This window comes from Cyrtonyx montezumae, unplaced genomic scaffold (genome assembly GCF_038088225.1).
Source record: "Cyrtonyx montezumae isolate F1298 unplaced genomic scaffold, pur_monq_1.0 scaffold_12, whole genome shotgun sequence".
NCBI classification, from domain to species: Eukaryota; Metazoa; Chordata; class Aves; order Galliformes; family Odontophoridae; genus Cyrtonyx; species Cyrtonyx montezumae.
The window spans coordinates 21,933,390-21,958,479 of NW_027071848.1; the positions used below are offsets into that span (position 1 = coordinate 21,933,390).

A 25,090-nucleotide genomic window follows, 5' to 3' on the forward strand; every position below is an offset into this window, starting at 1 on the left:
CTGCTACGCAGTTTAATGTTTGACTAAGCCCCAGGAAAGTGACAAAAAATAAAAAATAAAAAATAAGAAGCCTGAACAGCAATACATTTGCCTATACAAATGTTATTGTTATAAGTAGGACAGGTAATTTAATTGGAAACCACATAAAGATGGCATGTGCAATTTTATTTCTGATTTTTTATAGTTCCAGAAAGCTGTATATTCTTAGATGATCTTTACAGATCATCTGTTTGGCTGGTGTTTGGCTCTACCTCATTGTAGGAAAGGCCGAGTTTTCATCTAGTTGAGACATGATTTACTTCTTACCCAGCAATAGATGGCCTTAAAAGATGCCTCTTTCCTGGTTCTGAAAGGTTAGGATTACTAACCAAAAAGTAAGTACCTGAAGTTAGGTAGCATGAATCCTCTGCTTCCTACTCTATTGTAACAGAAGTCTGAGACAGTAATAATAAATATTAAAAATTTGCTTTAATTCTTTGAATAACATTGAACCTAGAGATTTGTTGCACAATTTAGAAAATATTTCTTTTAAACACAAAAAGCACGAAGGGGAGAAGACAAGTTTTAAAACACCTGCATAAAAATAGATATAGGTATAAATATCTAAACCTGACACTTCACATTCTAAACAGTGAAAAACAGATATTTCAGGGCAGAAGTAGCCCTAGAATAATGCTTTTTTAGTTTTTTACTCTAAGAAATAAAATTCTGAAAGCAAGAAACAGATGAAATGAGTAGAATACTAAATCTTTCTTGTTGCCTTTCTTGTTTTCTGCTTCCTAAGTTTAATATTCTCATTTCATTTTAAAATAAATGTATTTCAGCATTTTATGGAAAATCAGTGCATCAGTGACAGGAATTAACTGGTTTGATAGCTGGCTACTGGAACTTCTCCACATGGCTGTTCTTTCTTAACAGCAAGGACTTTGCCTCTTGTATAATAATTTTTATTTGTTCAGTAATTATGTGCAAATATAGATTAGATTTGTTTGATCTATTTAAGACTCTGGGGATGAAACAAAAGAGATCTGACCACAAGTACACTGTAGATTGTATGTCTATACCCACAAACATTTGAACTATTTGTTCTCTGGGCAGTAGAACAAGTGATGCCAAGTTTTCCATTGCTTTTTGTTTCCTATTTGGAGTATCTTCAATCTGAAATGCTGCAAACCCTGAAAGAAGCTTTATGTTCAGCTAGGAGTTTATGATGACTGATTTGTGCATTGTGAAAAAGCAATGAGCTTATACAGCAATGTTTTTTTCTCCGTAGTGATACATATATGTACTGTTTCATTTCTTTTATATCTTAGACATTTCATACCTCTGTCAAGTTATGTTTAGATTGGCCTGTGTTCAGAGGTGACACATACAAACAGCTTTTCTCACAAACCATAGTATCTTGCATTTATCCCCAGAAATTGATGGGACTGTAGTTAATGGATTTATAGTGGTGCTCATTACAATTTTTGTTATATGTATTTTTAGCCTTCCTATTGTAACTGCTAAGATGAAAGGAACAGAAGGAAGTAGGGCAAGGAAACATGAATCTTTGGTAACAATTTGCCTACTTTCATTTACACTGTACTGTTGCCTTTATGTTAGAGAGATTACACAAGTTTGGTAGTGGTTTTTTTGTGGGCTTTGTGTTTGTTTTTTTCCTAGTAGGCAGGTCAATAATAAATTATAGAGGCTTCTCTGAAGTAGGGCGGAAGCAAATGAAAAGTTTCTAGTTCACGGAAACAGATTGGAAGAAACTAGAATGGGAAAATCAGTCTCTGGCACTAATTGCAGTAGTTAAACCATGAGTGAACCGAAATACTTAGATATATTTCTCTGCTGTCCAGAAGAAGTTATCTTATTCCCTAGCTTTCACACAGAAGTGTTTAAAGGGATTTCTTGGCATTTATCTGTCATTACCTGAGCTAATCTTGTTCTGTAGCAGCACCTTGTGGGAAGGAGATCAGACTACAGCCTCTCACCAACCAGCATCCCCAGAAGACAGTTGCTGAGTGAGCATTTATCTTCAGTGAGCTCACCGGGCTGTTTTATTCCTGCAGTGGAAATTGCAGGATTCCCCTGAGTCGTAATAAACATCTCCAACAGGATGATATGTGGAACTTGATTTGTTCTGCATCTTATCTGTGACAACCAGAATCCCTACACTGACAAGAAATGCCTTCTTTACTATGGGAAATCAGTGAACAGGTGGAGATAAACCATACATGACAAAGCAAAGCTATGTTATATTTTATCAGAAATGTGTAATTTGCTATATTCCATCTGTTGCACAAATACTTTTTTTGTAGCCAGTGAAATGGTTGATCCTTCTTTGTAGCTCTTGTATTTCCAACTGAAAAGAAGTGTTGCACTTCTGGGCAAAAGCTGGGCCTTAAAGTACCATCTGTTTACAGTTGCTTCTGGTTTGCTTCTCTATGTGACAGTTAACTTCTTGTAGTTTGCCATTTCAATAACCACTCCTATTGTGTCACAGTTATACAAATCCTATTCACTACAGGCACATCAGCTTAATTTCTGCTGGAAACAAGAAATTAGGCTGAGACATGCTCATATTGCAGGCTGGGGATTAGTGTTTTGCACATGGAGTTATATAGCTTCCAGATCATCCCCTGCAAAACTGTGAGTGATGGTTCCTCTATTATTGCTTTGATTTGGCCTCAAAAAATAGAGCCTGCTTTTGCTAATAAATATATGAGCAATTTTGTTTGAGAGCTGTGAATATTCTTTATGTTACTGTAAGAGGAAAAATTGTCTTTATCTTAAGGACAATATCATCTGCATTGACAGGTGTCACCTTGAGATATTGATTTGGTCCATATTAGTGATTTAGATCCCCCTGCACTGCTCTGCTGCACTGAGCTTTCATTTCATGGGTGCACCTAAACTATCCATGTCTAGTGAGACCTCAAGGAAGCTGTTGTGCAACTACAACAGTACAGACCTTGGAAGTGCTTTCTGGGGCCAACTTTCTTTGCTAGCATGTGGTGCTACAGCAGTGCTTATGTAACAAGAACTGTTGAGGATGTTTGGTCTTAGCTTAAAAGCTTAACTCTCAAAACACATTTCAGCAGCTTAATCAGCTTGGGTCACTCACAGTACCGTGAGATAGGTCATTACAAAATAGTATAAGAGCATGCCAGTAAGCATTTGGGTCTCTTTAAATCTCCTTAGGTGACACAGACAATCATGATTGTGTGGTTCCTATTAGTTAGAAGCTTGTATGCTTAGGAGGACATCAGCAAAGCTATAAATTGCAGCATTCATCATTCAGCATCCTTTGTAGTATATCATTTGGAAAAGTTTGTATCATCCTCAATTTTTGTAATTTCTGAAAAAGAGATCCCAAATGCAATTTGATGAATTCTTGTTCTTTTTCCCTTCAAAAAGAGGAAAACTGGTTTACCTTAGAATGAATGGGACTAGTTTGTATGCAACTAAAATCAACTGTATGGTACATGCATCAAATCTATCATGATTATTTACCTGTTATTTTGTGGTGTTATGCTTTTGCTGTTCTGGAATTTTAATATCCAGCTAAGATGGTATCTTACTCAAGATACAGGTTACATTAAACTAAAAGGTACTATTTAACAAAGAGGAAAATTAATATATATATACGTGTGTATTTTATTTTGCAGGAGGCAATAAACTGAAGAATCAACATTTTCGTCTAAACTGGGCATGGATTTCCTTAGAGAAGAAATATTATTTAGTAAATGAAGATTCCAAATATCTTGATGTCATTCTTAAGCGGAGAGGTTACCTTGGAGAAACTTCTTTTATAAGTAAGGTCAATTTTAGTCTGAACAATTGCTTGTATAAATCACTGGCCACATAATTCATAGAAGTCATCAATGCATTTATGTCCTTTTAGAAGTATTTGATATTAAACAATGTAATAGAAGTAAAATACTGCTTTATCAAAACAACTGTCTTTTGTTGATCTAGTTGTAAGATTTCTTTATTTATATGATGACATTTTCACATGGTTGTTTTGGCTGGGTTTTTCTGGGGGGTTGCTTTTGTGGCTTTCTGCAATTCATTTTCAGTTTAACAGCTCAATCCTTCTTTTCATATGAAACATTAAAATTTCTGTTGGCTTCAATATCAGGAGAAGATCATACAAGCATAAGTGGTTAATCAACATGAAACTGAAATTCTTAAGAGCATGTCTTTCTGAGTAGTTCTCTGGAATACTACTTCTCCAGAAATAACATTGGGTTGCATTTCTGAAAATATTTTAACAGTTTAGATTATAAGTATTTCATTGAATATAAATATAAAATTATAAAATTACAATAATAAAGTGTACAATATTAGAATATTGCAACAAGTTATTCTTTTATTAATAAGTGCATTTGTGACTGTTTAGATATATAAATGTTTTTATGAAGCAATCTCAGTTTGTGTTTGTGACTGTTTAGTCACTAGCAGAAAAGATTTTTGCCTTCAGGCAACTGTATGTTTGTCTCTGAATCGAGAGTTAATTGAGAAGACGTTGAAACAGAAGAGTGAAATGCAGTCTTGCTGTAATTCTGTAGTATTTTGAAATTCTGGCTATGTTGTGTACCACAAAATTACAAAATGCTTGAGGTTGGAAAGGGCCTCTGAACATCATTCTGTCCAGCCTCCTTGCTCAAGCAGTGGCCCCTAGTGCTCATTACCCAGGAAACTGTCCAGGTAGCATTTGGATAACTCCACAGAAGGCAACTCCACAGCCTCTCTGGGCATGGAAATCTAAGGGAGAGTTTCTCCTGTCTTACTTCCAGCTAGTGGAAAACAGCAGGCACTGATGACAGCCACTTCCTTTTGTGTTTGTAATTACTGATACAGACTAGGTTTTCTGAGAGTCAGAGTCTCATCTACTCACAGTTCAGGAGATGTCAGAAGAAGTGAGGAAAGAAGAGTATTTATCTCTTCTGTTACCAGACATTTTTATTGGAATAACAAATAGCATATATCCAATTAAGAAAAAAAAAAAAGAAATCTTGGATGCATTGCATGAAAGCACTGAGGCAGACTCCAGAACAGGCAAATATGTAGAGGGTGAGAATTTTAATTATAAAACAAGCAAAGGAAAAAAAAGGAACTCTGTTTTTTTTTTAGGGATGGAGCTTTATGATTTTTTTAAATGATTGATTATTTAATAAATCATCAAGAGTTTATATTTTACCGGAGTTTGTATGAAATTTCTAAGGGTGATTTTCACAATGGAACACCAGGAAAACAAAGTGATATTTCATACAGGATTTTAATTGGAAGAAAATGAAAATACTTACAATTAAAAGTAGGTTGTAAAATAAGCACATAAATATCTCAGAATTTGAACAGATTCTTCAGTGAGTAATCTTTTTTGTGTGTGTGTATCAGAAAAATTCATAAATTCTTAATGAAATAGATCTCTTTTAAAAAAAGATATTAGACTCTTGCACATTTAGTGTTGTCCAAGCACAATACTAAAAATATTGTGACAATAAAAGTCAACATTTAAACGTATATTTCTAAATGTGCAAATACATATCCTAATTTCCAAAGTACTTTTGTGTCTTCAGAAATCTTAGTTTCACAGCCTAAAGAGTCTCCCACAAATAGATAGCAAGACCACTATTTTCCCACAGACTTAGAAAAAAGTTGAGATGTTGATGTCTTGTTGTCAAGAACTGAACGTCCTTTCATGCATCAGTGTATGTGTTAATGTATACTCCAATAAGTATGCCATATATAAACAGCAATTGTAGCTGTACCACCCAGGTTAACTATGAAACTAGTATAGATCTTAACTAGTCAATGCGTAAAATGCTAAATTTTAATGAATGACAAGTACTTCCTCATTACCTGCACAAGGAGGGATTATTTTATGGGCACCTACAGTTGATAGCACTTTTGTATTTGCTTCACAGAATACAGTTCTTGTCCAGATTTCATTTTCCCTGTATTGAGAAAATAAAGTTGTATCAACCAGAAAGACAACAATAAACATGTATCATTTTCCTGGCCATTGTGAGATCCAAGCAGTAGGCTCATTATCTTCAGCCAACATTGGCAGTCAACTGAGGCTGATACAGGAGTTGTTAAAAGCTGTTCAGAGTGTCTGGGGAGTGAAAAGGTGGGGAAAGAAGGAATGCATTATCACATTTCTTTTAAAGAATGTAAAAGAATAAGGGATGAATGAAAGTTAAGGATGTGTTGTTTAAGTTAACTACTGCTTAACAGTTTGACTTCTGGTCTTTTAAATAAAGAATTTGTACAGATTTTTTTTACTACAGATTGAAGTTCAATTTCTGAATTGAGATGACTCAAAATCAAGCAAAAGATCTGACAAGCACTTTGAACAGTAAGCCTCTAGTTGACTCCCGTAGTCCTGCAGAGTGGAATTACATAGCTGAAAGAACATAAAAGATAACAGCCCAGATGCTTGCCAGCCTTTCTGGTCTGTGGGCCAAAGGATCTGAAGGGATATAAAGGTTACGTTGAATACTGACACAAGTTTGCAAGGTTTGTAAGAAAGAGGGATATGTTTGAACAGGTAAAACAGTACAGTTAGAATAAATAGAGAAGTGAAAGGTTTTAAATGTTTTCTATGAACCTGAGGAAAACCATTAAGATTTGAATGGTACTACAAAGTTGGAACAGAGGCCAAATGCATGAGTTGGAGATAGTTCCAAAGGGTTCTCCAAAGTGAGGGCCTGTCAGACAGCCTTAAATTGAGAGGGAAAAAACAATAAAAAGCCATTTTACACTACTGTGGATCCTGAGGCTGTCTTGGTGGGGATAGCTGTCCTGAATTTTGTCCTGTGACTTTATAGTTTCATCTTGACCTGAGTTGAAAAGTTTGAGTTTAATGACTGTTGTTGCATAAACACTGAAACAAGAAGATAATTAGTTTTAAAAAGTGTTTACTATAGTGAAAATGACCACAATGGCTCATGTTTTACATCTTTCATCATTGTTCCCCATGTTTTACCTCTTTACATCTATTTTCCTTAGCTTTCCCCTTCAAGTTTGGACTTTCCAGGGTGTTTTTATTTTTTCCCAAGAGAAAGAAGTATTTGGGGTGTTTTAGGCCACATTTTATTTAGATATTCTGGAACAGAAGAGAACCCAGTCAGTTAGAGGTGGAAAGGAAAATCTATTGGTCTTTTTGGACATCCATGGGTGAATTACTGAGGAATGGAAACTTGATAGTATGCTCGCAGAATTTAGGTTTTCTAGTACTTAATTTTGGCTTTGCTAATTCTGTACAAACTTCCCTTCATAATATTAACTGATGTACTTCCACTTCTACACGTGACATCAATATAAGATTTATTGAGGAACAACATGCATTGTCTTGAGCAGCTCTGCTACTCTAGTTATTAAAATAAGTCTATTTTTCTTATTTTTAAAGATGATGTAATGAGAGAAAAATACAAGTGATGTTTTTAATGACTTGATTTTTTTTTTTTTGGCAGGTATTAGCACCAGAGATGGTACTGCCAAGAAAGATAAAGACTTCAGAGGAAAAGCCCAGAAGCAGGTGCAGTTTAATCCTGGCCAAACCTTAGCCACGTGGCGAGTGCGGATTTTGAGTGATGGTGAACATGAACGGTCTGAGACCTTTCAAATTGTACTTTCTGAGCCTGTCATGGCAGTTCTGGAATTTCCTGCTGTATCCACAGTGGAGATTATTGATCCAGGAGATGGTAAGAACTGTTTCAGAACAGTATTGACAGTATGTTTGAAAACTGGAGGGGAAAAGCTATGAATGGTGCTGGATGGCAATGCTTGCCTTCCCTCATAATGTTTCTGGAGACAAATTTGGGCATCCAGTAGGGGTTTGTCCTGTATCACTTCAAGTATATCATGAAGATGTAACCAAAGGAGTGTCCTCAGCAGCTTCAGTTATTCCTTAAGTCACATTATGGACCACCTTTTCCTAGACCCTTAGCTTTAGGTCTTTACAAAGCTTTGACTGTCTCTCAACTCCTGCTATCTTTGTTCCTGTGCATGTCTTTCCCATAATATATTGTACCAAGCTTTTTTTTTCAGCTTCTTTACTTTTTAGGTATTATAGTTTTTCTGTCCTGTTTTCGGGATTTTCTTAAATCTTTACTTTTAACTGGAACAAGTTGCCCAGAGGGGTTGTGGATGCCCCATCCCTGGAGCTCTGGGCAGCCTGGTCTAGTGGTTGGTGACCCTGCCCACAGCAGGGGGGGGTTGAAACTAAATGATCTTTGAGGTTCTTTTCAAGGACCATTATATAATAACAATGTTAATTTAGACATAATCATTTGTTTTGGAAAACAGACTTCTCATAACACTTCTAAAGGAGCTTCTTTAAGCAGCTTGCACAGACATTTGGCCAGCTCATTCCATGTCAGAGTAAAACAGCAACAGCTTGACTTTGCTTCATAAGCATCCTCAGTTCCAAATAATTTTCATAGTTTTCTTGGTAAGCTAAATTAAAGGATAGCCTTACAGAACCATTGCCAGTGTGTGAGCTACAAGCATTGCTACTACTGTGATTAACAGTTAATAAGTAAATATCATGGAAAAAGTTAAAAGGTAGACTTTGTGGAATAATTCTCAAAATTCTGTTTTATACTTTTAAGGCTAAGTAAGTTAATTCCATTAGAGACTACTTGGTAAGGACTTGTGATTTTATATGTGATTTCATTTTCCATTTTGGATATTTAATAAAGCTTATTATTTTAACCTCTATGGTTTTGGGTTTTTATTGTATTTTTTATCAAATTTAGGTCCATCATTAATAAATTCAAGATTTTTTTTGCACTTTAGAATATGCCAAAATGCTTCTAGCTGTATCATAGATTACTTTCTGAGGCCATACATCTACATAAATGTCTGTCCTTTGCAGAATCAACTGTCTTTATTCCTCAGTCCACCTATACTATTGAAGAAGATGTTGGCGAGTTGTTTATTCCAGTCAGAAGAAGTGGGGATGTGAGCCAGGAACTGATGGTTATTTGTTACACACAGCAAGGTAACAGAATCTGCTGTAGGAAAAAAAAATGTAAAAAAAAAAAAAAAAGACTAAGAAAAACAACAAAGACAACAACAACAACAAAAATACCCTGAAAATTGAAAGGAGGCAGGAATGAAAAAAAAATTGGCCCATCTACTGAATAAGGAAATTATGTTAATGAGTTTTTCATCTTCAGATTCAGTAGAAAATGCATTCTATTCATCTTAACAATTTGTCTTAGAGTCTTAATGAAGTTAGCTGAAAAGTAATTATTTTCCAGTTTTCTGGCTATTGTAAGGAGGGTACGAGGATCTGTGTTATTTACCTTTCTGCAAGATTTTTATGTGAGGTCCCTAATATTTGAAAGTGGTGAGAACTGTAAGCACTACAGTTGTCCAAGATAGCCCTTATTTGCTTGTGTCCTGAAAAAAGAGTATAAAATATTGCTCAGCTGACCATCTTTTCTTTCCTCTACCTACCAACCTCTTATTAATTAAACCAACACAGAGCATGGGACTTCATTTGTTTTCATCCAATTGTATCTGATTGTAATTAATTTCTGGTACACAGACATCATCTTTATAACATATTTAGTATACTAAAGATACTAAAGGAGTAAAGGTGTTAATTTCTGGCCCTTAAGCATTCTCCTTCATAAGTCTTTGTCTTACGATAGACCATAATATTCCTTCTGCCTAAAAAGCTGAAAATGATTGCAAAGGTTCACGTGCCTTCACATGGTAGAAGTAGTTTGTCCAGGGACCTCAGAAATAGTGCCTGTTTAGAGATTTCTGCCCAGATTATCATCTAAAATTAAGCAGAAATTAAAATATAATGAAAATAAAGTTCAGCCTGTGTGAGGTGTCCATAAAAGCCAACGTATGTGTACTGACTCTTTTCCTTTTATGCCACAGGAACAGCAACTGGCACTGCCCCGACCTCTGTGCTTTCTTACTCTGACTACATATCCAGGCCTGAGGATCACAACAGTGTTCTCCGTTTTGATAAAGAAGAACGAGAAAAAACATGTCGAGTAGTGATCATAGATGATTCCTTGTATGAAGAAGCTGAGACCTTTGATGTTTCTCTGAGCATGCCGATGGGTGGAAGAATTGGTACAGAATTTGCAAGCACTCGTATTACCATTGTACCTGACAAGGATGATGGTAAGACATAATGTAATAACGTCAAATTCCCAAAGCAGGACAGAAACTACAAGTAGATTTCCAGTCAAATCAGCATGTAGATGTTGGACATCTTATAATATATTACTGTTTTGTTTAATTGTATATTCTACTTAACAAAGTTGCTTTGAGCAAATGATATATTATTAAGCTGTGATTTCTCAAAATACTGTGGCTGGATTAAAATTTTGCATTGACTACTTCAGATGAAAAGATACTAGCAGCAAAGGTCAAAGCAGAATCTGGAAAAAAAAATCATAGCATGTAGAACATGTGCAAATATATATTAAGAAAGGTGGCATTGAAATTTGTGCTGCTGTTGAGACATCTCTTATTTTGGAAGGGGCTTTTCCTCAGGCTCTTAAGCTGGAGACAAATAAAAATAATTTTAAAAGATTAAATTAATGGAATACACAAAATAGTTGTGCATGGAAATGTTTTGTTGCTACAGTCTAAAAAACTAAAAACTAAAAAGCAAATCTGTTGGAGTCAGAGATTATAGTAACCATAAAACACTGAGAAAAAAAAATATATCAAGGGAAAAGACCCATCCACTTCTGAATGGGCAGAAATATCATTTGATGTTAGCAGTCTATACAGTTAGACATCTCTTTCAAGGAGGTTATATCAGGATTCCTCCATGAATGAAAAGAGAGCTATACTCCCAGGAACCATCCCGTCCTAGGAGAATTATATCAGCTTTGCAGATCAATCACCTTGGGTACCTGATACACCTGAATACATGGATTTCTGACAGTACATATATACCCTATCCTTCAAAATCCAATCTCCCATTCATCCCAATGTCATGAAATCTGTTGGGCATTCTATCTCTGTCTTAAAACAGCTCCTACTGTGAAATACTGTGAATAACAAAGACATATGTAGCTAATCACAGAATTGCAGGAGTAGGAAAGGATCTCAAGAGATCATCGAGTCCAACCTCTCTGCAAAGCTGGTTCCCTACAGCAGGTAGGCATCCAGACAGGTCTTGAATATCTCCATAGAAGGAGACTCCACAACCTATCTGGGCAGCCTGTGCCAGTGCTCCAACACCTTTACTGTAAAGTTCTTTCATGTATTAGTTCATAAGTTCCTATGTTCAAGTTTTAGGCTACTGCACCTTGTCCTACCACTACGCACCACTGAAAAGAGCCTGGCGTCATCCATTTGCCTTCCACCTCCCTTTAGATATTTATAAATGTTTATCAAATCCTCTCTCAGTCTTCTTTTCACCAGGCTGAGCAGACCCAGGTCTCTCAGCCTTTTCTCAATATGGGAGATGGCCCAGGCCGTTTCTCATCTTTGTGGCCCTATTCTGGACTCTGTCTACAAGATCCCTAAATTTAGTTCTTCAGCAAGAGAACTGTTAACCAGTTCATCAATATAAGTTTTGCTTTTGGAATACACAGGTTGATCATGATGAATGCAAAGATACAAGTTAGTGGCTTAAGGAGAAAATTTAAGGAAGTGAATGCTGAGAAGTGTCTCAGGAGGTATTAAAATTATCAGGATAAAATCCAAAACAAAACAAAATTAAAAAAAAAAATTCTATACAAAAGTGAACTTGCATTACTAAGTCTAGTAGAATTGATTGAGTGAACAACTTGTCTTCATGCCTTTCAAGTGCGTGGGGTATGAACAGGAATCCCTGAGGAATTTGAGGTTAGTATATTGGCTAAGAACATACCTAACTCACATAGAGAGCTTAGAGTACTGCTTAATTTGCATAGCAGATCAATATATTTACACAAGGAAAGAAACAGAAGAATGCTGTGAATTCTTCATTCCCCTGGTAAAGATGAATCTTAGAGTTTAAGTCTCAGACCCAGAAAACTCATCCCACAGTCTTCCATGGTAAAGCTCCAATCTCCAGATTCAGCATGATCATCCTGGAAGCTCTCTATTTTTCCAACTGAAGCTATGATTCTGATGCCATTTCATGTATGTAGGCAAAAAAAAAAAAAAAAAAGACATTAAACTCTCACTATTCATCTCAGAATTGAGAGTCTGTGGTTTGGTTCCAACATTCTGCATAGCAGTGTGCAACAGGTCTGATACAAGATTCCTCAATCCCTGTAGCCAAAAACTCTCCTGTTCAAATGTTTTGATTACTGGCTTGCTGATTTGGACTCTCTTACTTTTTTTCTTTACTGTGTGAAAATTTTAAGCTTTCAGTTTGTAATCACGTTTTGAGACCAGAAAGGAAGAGATGTGATAACTAGATAGCTCAAAATTTGCATCTATGAGTAGAATACACAATTATTTTCTTTGCTTCACATTATGTTGCTTGCTTCAAATTTTTTGTCAATGAATGTCTTCCCAAGTGATTCTAATTCCATGGTACTGTACTTAGTGTTGCCATGAGAGCACACAGTATTACTACCATAGTGGAATTGTTGAAGCCTCATGCTGTTCACAGCAGGAAGTACACTAAATACATTTTTTCCACTTCATTCACATTAGATGGACAAGCAGCCATTCACATATCTTCTTCCTGACATTTCTACATCAAGGCTGGGAAGGAAAAGGCTCAGTTTTATACCAGAGGTTTCCCTAGTTTTATTTTTTTTTTAATACCTATGCAGCAGAATTATCATATCAGCAATTTGATAGAGGATAGACTATGTGGGAGCATTTTTTTGCTGAGTAAAATGGGTGATGGCATGAACAGGTCATGATAATACAGAAGGCTGTTGTAAGAGGTCAAATTATTCAGTCTTCTGGAAATTGCTTTCTTACTGTTTCTCCCCCAAAAGGTAATTGAACTTTGGAAATCGATATCCTCTAGCATTTGTCCAGTTTGCCAAACAGTCCACAATGGTATTTGCTATCAGTAGTGTGAAAAAAGACAGAAACTCAGCACTACAATCCTACATAATGTCTGTACTTTGCATTATGTCTCCCAGTAGGCAAGGAGAATAAGCTGATTTCCAGTGTTAGAACTGAGCTGAATTCCCAGCTGATGAAAATTAAATATTCTATTAGTAACACAGTTTACCAGAGGGACATCCTTATCTAACAGGGCTATCTGGAATCTCCTTACTTCCACTGCCCTCTAAGGCAGGCATTCAAACTTACATTTTTCTTGTTGACAAGAGGAGTGCCATGATCTTAAATTAGAGGAGTTCTTGAGTTCTCGTTTGAGTTTGATAGTTAATATCTATCTGTCCACTTTTAATTACAACCTAAACACCACTGGCAGAACATGGCTAGTGTTACTTTATGGACTAGAGTCATGATTTGGGCAAGTATCCTTTACCTTCCTATGGAGATGACTAGAATTACAAATTAGTTATTCTTTTCCTCTATGCATCCATTTTTTAATACTTTATTTTCTATTTGTACAGCGCCCATGGGTTTGATGCTTCTGGCACTTCTGTGCAGCTTTTAATTTCTTTTGTCCTCTCATTAAGTAAAATCTGTGTGAAGCCTTCTCTTTCCTTATGTGGCAAATGGCCAAAATGGCAACAAACCAAGAGGAACAGTGGAAGTCAGCCAATTTATGACACGGTATACTCCCAGTTTTCTTTGCATATAGTTTCTTATTATTGTCAGTTCAACAGACTAAAAATGTTCAATTTATAATGACAGCCTTAAAAATTTTGGTAAGTCTTTGTTGTCTATCATGGAAGTAAATACATCTCATATCTTGCAGCAGGACATCTGTTAGGCACATTTTTTATACTTTTCTGAATCATCTGTTGCTGGTAGTTTATTATATGTGTGTGTATGCATTCATACATTCATTATACATACATGAACTACAGATGTTTAGTTACTGTAATCTTCACTTAGCTCCTTAACAATTTGGTGTATTGTCTAACCTTAGGATCAAGGCTCCTTTGATAGGTAGGGATAACAACATAGGATCTCCAGACAGTACTTTGTCACATATTTCATGTGGCTCCTTTAGGACAGAGGACTCAGCTGCTGGAGCAGCATGTCTTTAAGACTTTGCCACTGCAGATTCTTTAACAATTAGCTTAAATATGCATTATTACAATTCATATGAATAATGTTTTTTTTTTCCTAAGATAAATCATAACATTATTCAGGCAGATGATATTACAAGATATTAAAGGTATTTACAGAATGAGTTAATGCAATTTTGTGGTTAGGTTTCTTGATATGAGTGTAGGTGTGTGAACATGCTTTGAGAGAACAAAATTAAAAATATTCTTCTCATAAGATTTCTGTTTTTGCAAATAATCTTATTAAACTCAGACCCTTTCTACACATCGCTTTTTCTACAAGATCCAAAAGTAAACTAAAAATGAAAATATGAAAAACTTATTTAGATATGGTTACATACTATATTTCTGTGTAACTTAATTTCAAAGATACTGCCTAGTTTCTCCTTCCATTTCTGCTTGTAGGAATCCTCATTTGATATCTCATCTACAAATCACAGACTGTGAGCACCTTCATGCTTGGCCAACTTGTGAGGTACATTGTGTGAGGTACATTTAAATACTGTTGCCAAATCTCCCCATTTATCTGCCTGTCTCTTGCAATAATTTCTTCAGAATTTGTTAGTAATATCATTCTCTGTACCTCTTTAAATAATCTGATTCATTTTGAAAATGGAACATGTAGAAGATACTGAATTGCTTTCATGCTCTGTGAGAGGTCTAGACAGTAGAAAAACTCCATGTAAAAGTCAGACGGTTGCTGTAGTCAGTACTGTCACATTTGGATGTGTCTCCAAATTCTGGATATCAGGGTTTGTAGATGATACCCTGAAAATGCATGCAGTGATTATAACAATATTGCTTCTCCTATTAAAAATGATCACATATAGATGAATTTTATATTTTGGAGAGGTAACAATGTTTCTCAGCCTTCTAAGGCTGTAAGGCAGGCAGTCCTGTGACTGAATGTAAATAGCAAGTTAAAATGTAAAGGTACGCAATGAAGTACTATGCAACATAAATTAATTAAAAGTGATTCACATATAATGTTGTGCATGCCAGTTCTTGATCTTGATTCAATCTGCTGAAATTAAGTTGCATAAATCATTAAGTTATAAAAAATGAGGGTAAATCAGGGATGAAAGTCTAGTCAATGTAAGACATTGCTTTTTTGGATTCAAAAATTTAGTGTGTATTCTTGGAAAAAAGAACTGGATTCAGTAAAGGCACCCTTCATTAAAGTTTGCTCTTTTAGATATTATAATGTTCGCAACTTACTTTAAAGAATCTTTATAAGGTACTGGGCAGTAATGAGCTGTTGAGACAAATGGAAATGCAGACATTATTTTGTTGAGGTAATATTTGTGGCAATTTAGCTGCAACTAGTATTTTTATTCCGAGGTGAATTTACTTTTTGATTGCAAAAGTTATGACTACAGTGCTAAGAGGATGAAAGCTGTTAGGATTGCAACATATGAATTTGAAAAATAATCCATCCTGACCACATGAAATAAAAAGCTATTGGCATTTGCACAGTAGGTATCTGATCTAGAATTGAGCTTTGACTGTAACCTTGACCCTTGCTTCTACAGCATTCAACAAAAATTAATGACTCGATAAATTAATTTCATTGTTCTAAATGCAAGCTCAGTAGCTTGCAAAGCTTCAAATATGTGTAAATAGCTGTAGAGTGCTACCTAGTTTCCAGTGTTAAGAGCCCTCTGATAATGTAATAATATACACTGTTTAGAAAGAATAGTCTTTCCAAGCTTTTCTTTTGCTCTTATTAGGGTGACTGTATAAGAGAGGTTACAAAGGCTGATATTTACTTCTGTTAAATAATAAATTTCTTCTATAATCTCATGAAACTCTTGTTCTTAATTCATGTATGTGCAGCTCATCTAATTCACGTTCTGGAGGGTGGAGACTCCTGTGTTAAATGTAGAGTAGCCCCAGCTCCATCATTTAATGCCAGCCATGAAACTGAATTGCAAGTAAGCATTGTGTTGCTGTGTATGTGTAATCTGGGCTGAACTAGCTCAAGTCCAGAGGAAATGTGGCCATGCTTGTCTGCTGTTAGGTCTAAGCTAATTACCTGTCAACAAACCACTCATTCCTTTGAACTCAGCCCTGCATGTCTAGTGTAGCAAATCCAGACTACTTGAGAAGAACCCAGCAAGGTTACAGAGCTCTGTTTTGCACTTCTGTATTACCACCACAGACTTTTGCTAGCTCTAGCTAAACTCATAATGTTCACATCATAGCCTTGTTTGTACTGTGCATGGAAATCAAGAAGAGAAAAGCTTTTAGAAAGAAAATTTTTAACACCACTAGAAAAGATTAAGTTCATCTGTAATGACTATTCCAATATCTATGTATGTCACAGTGACCAGTCTGTCTTTTTCAATCTCCTCCTGAGATCACTGAAAATCATGTCATTGTTAAGGCCTATCCTGGCATGGAGGAGTGTCTTCTTTTGCGTTTGTCCTAACAATCCTCTCTTCCATATTATTTTCTACTTGCAACCCAAACTGATTGTAGCACTTCACGTACACTCTCTTCTTGTACCATGTTTCTCTAAAGTAGTTTGCAAGGTTATCATTTTAAGAACAAAATCTTCCTTAGAAACAAATATTTTCATTCTATCTGATTGATTTTCTGGTATATGTTGAATGATATAAATTTCTAATATACTCATTATGTTCTGATATATGTTTTGATATATGTTCTGATACGTGTTTCTGATACATGTTGAGGACAGACCTATTTCTAACAAGTGAGAAGCATGTTTGTTTTCCTGTTTGATTACTGCCTTCTGCTGTAGTTGATATACACTCCTGACTATATAAATACAAATGCAAGACAAAGATTTCCTTTATGTGCCAAGAAAACAGGGACTAAAGCACCTAGTCTTTCTTTCTGATAATTGTAACTTCATGCCAGTGAAATCTGTGGGTCTGAACAAAAAACTCTTTTAAAAAGTCCTCCTATTTCTGAAAGAGGAACCATTAAATTTGCGGTAGTCTCTCTCCAGAGTGATTACTGGATTAAAGGTCTGCTGTAAGTGAGCCCACAGTCATTGAGCAGTGTTTTCCAGCCATGACCTGAGCAAGACAATGCTTCCCCTGTTAGTCGCTTGGCTTTGCTATTCCCCTGGGGAGCTACTAACACAGCTTACAGGAAATGAGCTTACAAAACACTTGTAAAGATGTTTCCTAGGATGAGTAACCATACAGAATGTGTCATTCATTGAAGATACATGCCTCAAAAAGTGTGAAAAACACACTCAGGACTACAGGGCTAGCTAATTTTGCATTTAGGCATTTTTACCGTGGGCTGTGACTACATGAACAAATAGGGCATGAGGATTATTTTTCATCAACAGTAAAAAAATAAAAAAACACAACATTAGGTTAACATTAAAATAAATGAAAACGTTTTCATCTTTGAAAATTTGAAGTAGATCATCCAAGCTCCTTGTATCACAAAATGACTGAATTGCAGGAGTTGGAAGAGACCTCTAGGGATCATCTAGTCCAACCCCTCTGCCAGAGCAGGCTCCCTAGACTAGTTCAATGAATAGAAGGGAATGCTTCCAGATCTGATTTAATCACTGTGGTGGGTTATCCATTCCACTTCTGCTCCTTGTTATGCTGGCAAACCTTCTGGAATTGCATGTCTTTGTACTTAAAAACTGAGAGCAAGCAGGCTGTGAATGAGTACCTCTCACTTAGGTGCTTAAAATGAGGCAGAGTTGAGGCTAGATCAATTCCGGAACTACCAGGACATCAGTATACAATGAAGAGGATTATGTGAGATTAAGCTTGAAGAACCATGCTAATCTTTAATAATACCTGTTTAAGAAAATACATAAATTAGATATAATTATTATTTTTTTTTTGATAGTATGTTCATAACTTTTAGATCTTAGTAGGTTTTCTGTATTTTTAAACCTCTAGAAGCTGAATGAATATTTGTCCATCTTGAGAATTTTAGAAGATCTGTGTAGGTCTGAAATAGCCCTGTAAGTAGAAAACTGTAATCAGAATTAAGAATAATTATATAAGGACTGCTCCAAAAGTAAAGTTTCCTATTTTATTATGTTGGTCCACAACATCAGAGATGGATTTTGGTGGTATGGCAGCAGAGGTTGAACCTTCCCGCCAATATTCCGTTTTTGTTGCTGTGTGACAGAGAGGAGCAGAGGAGCAGTCTGACAAAATGGTGTCTGATATAGACATCAAGCAGAATGATTTAATTCCTCTGTGTGAAAAAAACTGGCATCCAGTGACATTCACTGATGCTTGCTGAGCATTTATGGAGACCAAAGAGTGGATGTGAGCACAGTGAGGCAGAGGGTGGTTGGTTTCAGCAGTGACAACAGAAATATGAAATACCAGCTGTGTTCTGGTTGGCCATTCACTGTCACACTGCAAAATTAAGAGCATCTCAATCAGCTCAGCCATGTGAATCAGGTAATGGTGGTCACTATGTTGAAAAAATAGTGTTTTGTAGAAGAGAATTTTCTCTATCAAATTGTGCTTCTTGTATCTGTTGTTGTTTCCATGAAAATAAATAGAAGGCATTATTTTCAGAGCAACCTACATAGAAGAATTTCCAGAGAGCACGTTATATTTAACTGAGTATTCAAAATATTTCAGATTAAAGCTTCTCAAACCCAAATATAAATGCAACCACTGACAACTCAGTCTCTGTAGGCAAGTAACTTAAGATTGATGTTTGTGTTTGTATACATACACGCAGTTAAATATACATCTTTGTGAATAAAAATTTTAAAGTGGACCTGAAAGACTTCTCTGCCAAAGCCAGATATTTGCTCACTTTTCTTTTACCCTGCAAAGGTTGATAACCTTGATAATGTTGAAACTAGTCTGTGAATCTGCACTATCATTCAGTAAATACGTTCAGTTCCATCAACTTGTTGCAACCCATGAGTCTAGTTTTCCCAGAAGGGAGTCAGCTACATTTGTTTTCATTGATTTGGAATATCAAGGGATTTGTTTGCTTGGTTTTTAGTCATTTATTTTGTTACTTGTGAAATGCAGAAAAAATCTTGAAACCAGAAGATTCATTTCTCCAAAACTTCTAATTTAACTATTGTATGCAATTCCAAAATACTTAGGAACTGCTGCCCTCTCAGATGAAGATTTGGCTTATTAATAACTGAGTAACTGCTTTATGTTATTTATTTTAGTTTCGATTAAAATCCTATCCTACATTGTTCACTTTCCTATACAAAGAAATAAGTAATCGTTAACAGATGAAATCATTACCATATGCTGTGTAGTCAGTCAAATTGTCCTCGAGTACTTCAGAAGAACTTAGATTTTTTTTTCTCTGGTTATCCTACAGGCCTCTCCAAAACCTTCCTGACAAAATGTGCCCACAATATTTTGTTTTATTGAGCATAGCTGTAGTCAGAAGCAGGTTCCTCAATTAGAAAATGTTTGTTCTATAGTAACAGAAATTGTAAATACTTCCTTATAATATAATAGTGAAAATTGACTGAGTCACAGAAATGATAGGCCTAACTTATCATTAAAAAGGCTTTGTGTCTACTCCTTTGGGTAACCTGTACCTTTTCTTTATAAAGCATTCCTCTTTAGAACCATATATTTTCCAGTCACATCTTTTGAATTTGTCCTGTTTTTCAATGCTGATGAAAGAAAGAATTCATAATGCCACTGATTAAATTGCTATGGTATCTATGAACTCTAATCTAGTTGGACATATGTTATATGGTATTTTTCAACATGTTTGTGTCATTGTAACCTTAATGTTTATAACAAATTCCCACTAAACAACGTATGAAAATTGTGATGAGATAGAAGGTATATTCATATAGATTTTCAAACATTGGGGAAAGTAGGTGTGATTTCTGCTGTGCAATGGGAAAAATGAGACACTGGCTGTGCTTACTTTTATGTGTTTGACATGGGAATGAAAGGATAGCTAAGGGGAACTACACCCAGGATGTAGCTGGGCTATGTTTTCATTCATGTTTACTTTGTAAAATTGTTGTGGGTGGAAAAGTTGAAGGGAGGAAAAAATGAAGATAAAAAATTATGCCTGTTAAGTGGGATAAAGCTTAATCTCCTTTGCTTTTTACTCTTCTTTCTTATAAACTCTGGGACTTAAATATTAAGATAAAAGACTATTCACATTCCAGGCTACATGAAGTAAGATTGATTTTGTTTTAAATGTTAGATATGGGCGAATTAAAAATTAAGTATCTGCCCCTTAGGTTAGATAGAAAACATTTCCAAAGCAACTCCAGTTATATATCTTGTTCCAGTCTAGTTTCGACAGCAGAAATCTGTGAGAACATTCTTATTAATCTTCCATTATCTATATTCACCTTTGTCTATTTGCACCAAAATGAAAAATGCAAGGAATTTTCTGGCTTGTGCAGAGGACCCAGCTCAAGTAAGTTTAATGAGATAACGTGTTTGTTTTTGCACACAGATTCATACCTACTAACACGCAACGTTGGAAGCTTGGGAGGCTTGAAACGAGAAAAGGGAAAGAGAACAGTTCTGATTTAACAACTGCTGTCCCAAAACGGCCAAATACTTGAAATTAAGCTAACAATACCTAAGAAAAAGTCTGAAGCTTAAAACAAATACTTAAAACAATACAAACAAATTTCAGTTATTGAATAGAGTGAAGGTCTCTCCATTGTCGAACATGGTTTTTATGCTCACTCATTACCTTCAGCATAAGGTAAAAAAATACTGACAGATATGATTACTCTTTCACCAGAACCAGCATTTTACTTTGGAAATGATGAATACTATGTTGATGAGAGTGCTGGCTATGTTGAGGTACGTGTTTGGAGGACAGGAACTGATCTGACTAAAGCTGCCTCTGTTACAGTGAGGTCTCGCAAATCTGAATCAAGAACTGCAGAAGGTAAGTTACGGGTTTAGTCTTGTTTCACAATACACCTCAATGAAAAATGCTACTACACTTGGTCTTACTTGATTTAGATTCAGCTACATAAGATGAAATTTACATGTCTTTCTTAGCAAATCTTTCTTAGAACAAATTAAGTACTTTGAGTATTTGCTCTCAAACAGACTAGATTAGGAGCAACTTTAAGGTCCAGGAACTGAGAGAAATCCCTTCAAATATTTATATAAAACACAGTCCCACAAAGGGACTATTCTATTCTAGACTACAACTATTCTAGACACAGGCTTAAACCCCTGTCAACATGCACAGTTTGCTCCTCTTACTCTTTCATAAGTTCATAAGTTCATAAGTTCATAAGGTTGGAAAGGACCTATAAGATCATCTAGTCCAACCATCCTCCTATCACTATCTCTACCCAACTACTAAATTAAGTCCTTTAGCACCTCATCTAAACGCTTCTTGAACAGCGCTAGGGATGGTGCCTCAACCACCTCCCTAGGCAGGCCATTCCAGTGCCTGACCACTCTTTCAGAAAAGAAATGCTTCCTGAGGTCTAATCTAAATCTTCCCTGGCGCAACTTGTGGCTATTCCCTCTCGTCCTGTCATATCTGGAATCCCAGTTAGTAGGAGGATTGCTACAGCTGTATGATTCGATAAAATCTTTGAATCAAGTTTGAGTGTATGTTAATATTTTCACAAACTAATATTTGAGACAGCCATAACATACTTCATAAAAAGAACAGTTATATTCCTTCAATGCTTATCCTTAGTGTAACATGACAGTAGAGTTCATCTTTTCAACTAATTTCTAGTGAGGTAAAGTTGTGTAAAACTTTATGGTTAATTGAGAAATGGTGGGCAATCTGAGCATTCACCTTAAGCAAGTCTTTATGTATTATTTCTCATGAAAAAGGAAATCATGTTGTCTAAAAAGGATTTATGATTGCTTCATACCCTGGCATCTCAGCTTAGAGGCTGAGGTCTTGAGGTAAGCAGAGCAACAAGGACTCTAGATCCATCTGATGAATGGCCTTTGAGCTCACCATATTTGTCACATTCTTGTATAACCAAACCCCATTTTAATTTGAATGAAACTGCTTTTCCCAAAGCTTTGTGTCAACAGTTTTGCTGTTGCTTAATCACCCTAAAAATGAATATTAAAACTTAGTCTTTTTCTAAAGTTTGATTCTCACACAGTGTTAAGTTTTAATCAGTGTTTTATTTTGTTTCATTCCTTCTCATTGGGTTCTTGTCTGTGAGCTTACTTAAAACAAAACAACGATTGGGCCTGATGATCTTAAGGGTCTTTTCCAATCTAAACAATACTATGATTCCATGACAACAAAACAAAACAAAACATAAAAGTAAGCCAGATCAGATCAGTCTGTCTGTAACTGTGGACGGTGACAAACCCCACCTGACATAGTTTGGGCAGAATTTGATTCTTTCAGTTTCCCTTCATTCTGTTTTATATATCTCTTTTGAACAATATTTATTCCTTACACTCAGCTCACTACTTTTCTTTTCCTTTCCTGTTTACATTAGTCACCAAACGTCAAAAATCATTACACATGGATTTTCTTTCCAAAAGGCTCTGCTTCATCTCCAGAATCTCTTTCAGTTCTTATTTTCTAATGAGTATATTGATTGTAGTTCAATAACTTTTACTTTACAAGAGAAAAGAATCAGGCCAGCTTTGTGACTCATACCACTAAACAAAAAGTGTAAATGTCAACATCATCTTAGATGTTGAAAAGATATTTTTGCTTTACTTGACTGCCAGCATTTGACAAAAACTGAAATTACATTTAAAGAAAAAGATAGATTTAACTAAAATTAAATATCTAGTTTTATACATGTTAGATATTTTTATTTTTAATTACATGTAATACTGTCTATTTATTTATTTTAATCCCTTTTCTACTGGTAGCTGGAGTAGATTATGTAGGTATTAGTCGCAATTTGGATTTTGCCCCTGGAGTCAGTATGCAGACATTTCGTGTGGTAATTCTGGATGACCTTGGACAACCGGTGTTAGAAGGAACTGAGAAGTTTGAGCTTGTGCTAAGAATGCCCATGAATGCTGCCCTTGGAGAACCCAGCAAAGCCACCATCTTCATCAATGACTCAGTCTCTGACTGTGAGTTAATTTCTTGTACCCTTTCACATTTTTACAATGGATGACTGCAATACACAGATAGTACATGTCCTTTAGGACCATACCAAAGTCAGTGAACCTTTCAGCTGCAGACAGTATGTTATGTCAGTTGCTGTGTAGCTGCATACGTTATAAACCTGGATCAGTATAGCACAACAAAATTTGAAGTAGGAGAGCAAAATATTGAATTTCTTCAACTATATTTTACATGTGCTTTTTATGTTTCTCCGCACAGTGCCTAAGATGCAGTTTAAAGAGCCTGTATATGTAGTCAATGAAAATGATGGACAGATTTCTCCCATGATATATAGGAGTGGGGATATCCAATACACATCAACTGTGAGATGTTATACAAGGCAAGGTTCAGCTCAGGTAATGATCGATTTTGAAGAACGTCCTAATACTGACAGTTCCATCATCACATTTCTTCCTGGTAAGTTCTTGATCCTATTTTAGAAGTCTTTAGTCTACTACGTTTTGTTTCGGTTTGGTTTAATTTTAGTTTTAAGTGTCTTCATTTAAACTAATGCCAAGAAGACTGCTCTGCTTTAGAAAATCAAATTCAAAATGAGCATTTTGTAGCTCCATAGAATTTTTAAGAAGATATTTATACTATTTGAAACCAATGAGAATTTTAAAGACATTAAAATGGAAGGTGCACACAATTGGGAAATATCTCAAAATAAAATAAAATTATCCACGATAAAATTACCTTTAGTATTATTGAAAGTTTCTATTGTAATGTTTCCTTGTGCAAGTATTTGATTTTGAAATATGCACTGCATTGTGGGTAAAGTCACTGAAAAGAATTATAAAGGTAAAACAGAAGCAACAGTACACGTTAAGTGGATATACCAAATATAAACTTGTCTTAGAGAAATCCCAAAACAGAGGGTCCCATTAAAGCAGTTAAAATGAGTATTCATCCTGCTTTCACTACTATTGCTCATTAACTTGTATGGTACCGAGGCAGTGAGGTGGGTGCTGCTGCTCCTTCAGCTTGAAGAAAAGTGCTGTTACAGAGCAAAGAGCACCTAAGTTCTGCATGATATTACCTTCAGAATGATTGCAGGTGAAACTGAGAAGCCTTGCATGCTGGTTCTTATGGATGACACCTTTCATGAGGAAGATGAAGAACTACGTCTGGTTCTTGGCACCCCAAGAAGTGATTCATCCTTTGGTGCCTCTATTGGTGAACAAAACGAGACCCTGATAAAGATTCGAGATGAAGCAGACAGTAAGAAATTATTTGATTTCTATTGGCCTTAGGAAGCCGATTAGTGTGCTCTAAATATATTTTTTCCTATAATTATAGAGGCTATTATTAAATTTGGTGAGACCAAGTTTAGTGTGAGTGAACCAAAGGACGCGAGACAAGTAGCTGTTGTAAAAATTCCGGTGTTTCGTCTGGGAGACACATCCAAGGTTTCTGTTGTGAGAGTTCATACAAAGGATGGATCTGCTATTTCTGGAGAGGACTATCACCCTATATCAGAAGGTAAGGCCAATCACATGTTTCTCACATCCTATTATTAGTAGGATTATTATTATGCATCATCATTAATTATTATTAACATTATATTATAATGTTTGAACATTCATTAATAGAACACTTTGCACAGCCACATCCATTTATAGCTTTTGCTGTTCACATTCAATAAGGACATAATCCAGTGTGGTATACAAAAATCAAATTTCTCTTGGAATGCTAGGTATCTATGAAGACATTTACAAAGTAATTGTGACCCTTTTGAAGACATCTGTTGCTTGAATAACTGTGGAAAAAATGTTTGAGTGCTGTCTTAGGAACATTTGTGTATTACCATTACTCTACAGAAGCATTTAATCATAGATTGTGGAGTTGTTTTTCAAGCAGTTCAACAAGTTTTAATGGTTTATTGCTCTATCTAG

At 35.6% G+C, this 25,090-nt stretch overlaps 1 protein-coding gene across 1 annotated transcript in view; it reads left to right on the plus strand.

Moving 5' to 3' along the window:
* The window catches only part of FREM2 (FRAS1 related extracellular matrix 2), a 112,751-nt gene that overhangs the window by 56,656 nt on the left and 31,005 nt on the right, over positions 1 to 25,090 (plus strand). Inside the window, exons 3-11 of the mRNA XM_065730252.1 lie at positions 3,660 to 3,806; positions 7,473 to 7,703; positions 8,879 to 9,004; positions 9,901 to 10,152; positions 20,868 to 21,017; positions 22,952 to 23,161; positions 23,415 to 23,612; positions 24,252 to 24,416; positions 24,495 to 24,677. Of these exons, the coding sequence (XP_065586324.1) occupies positions 3,660 to 3,806; positions 7,473 to 7,703; positions 8,879 to 9,004; positions 9,901 to 10,152; positions 20,868 to 21,017; positions 22,952 to 23,161; positions 23,415 to 23,612; positions 24,252 to 24,416; positions 24,495 to 24,677 (1,662 nt within the window). The remainder of the gene's footprint in view (positions 1 to 3,659; positions 3,807 to 7,472; positions 7,704 to 8,878; positions 9,005 to 9,900; positions 10,153 to 20,867; positions 21,018 to 22,951; positions 23,162 to 23,414; positions 23,613 to 24,251; positions 24,417 to 24,494; positions 24,678 to 25,090) is intronic.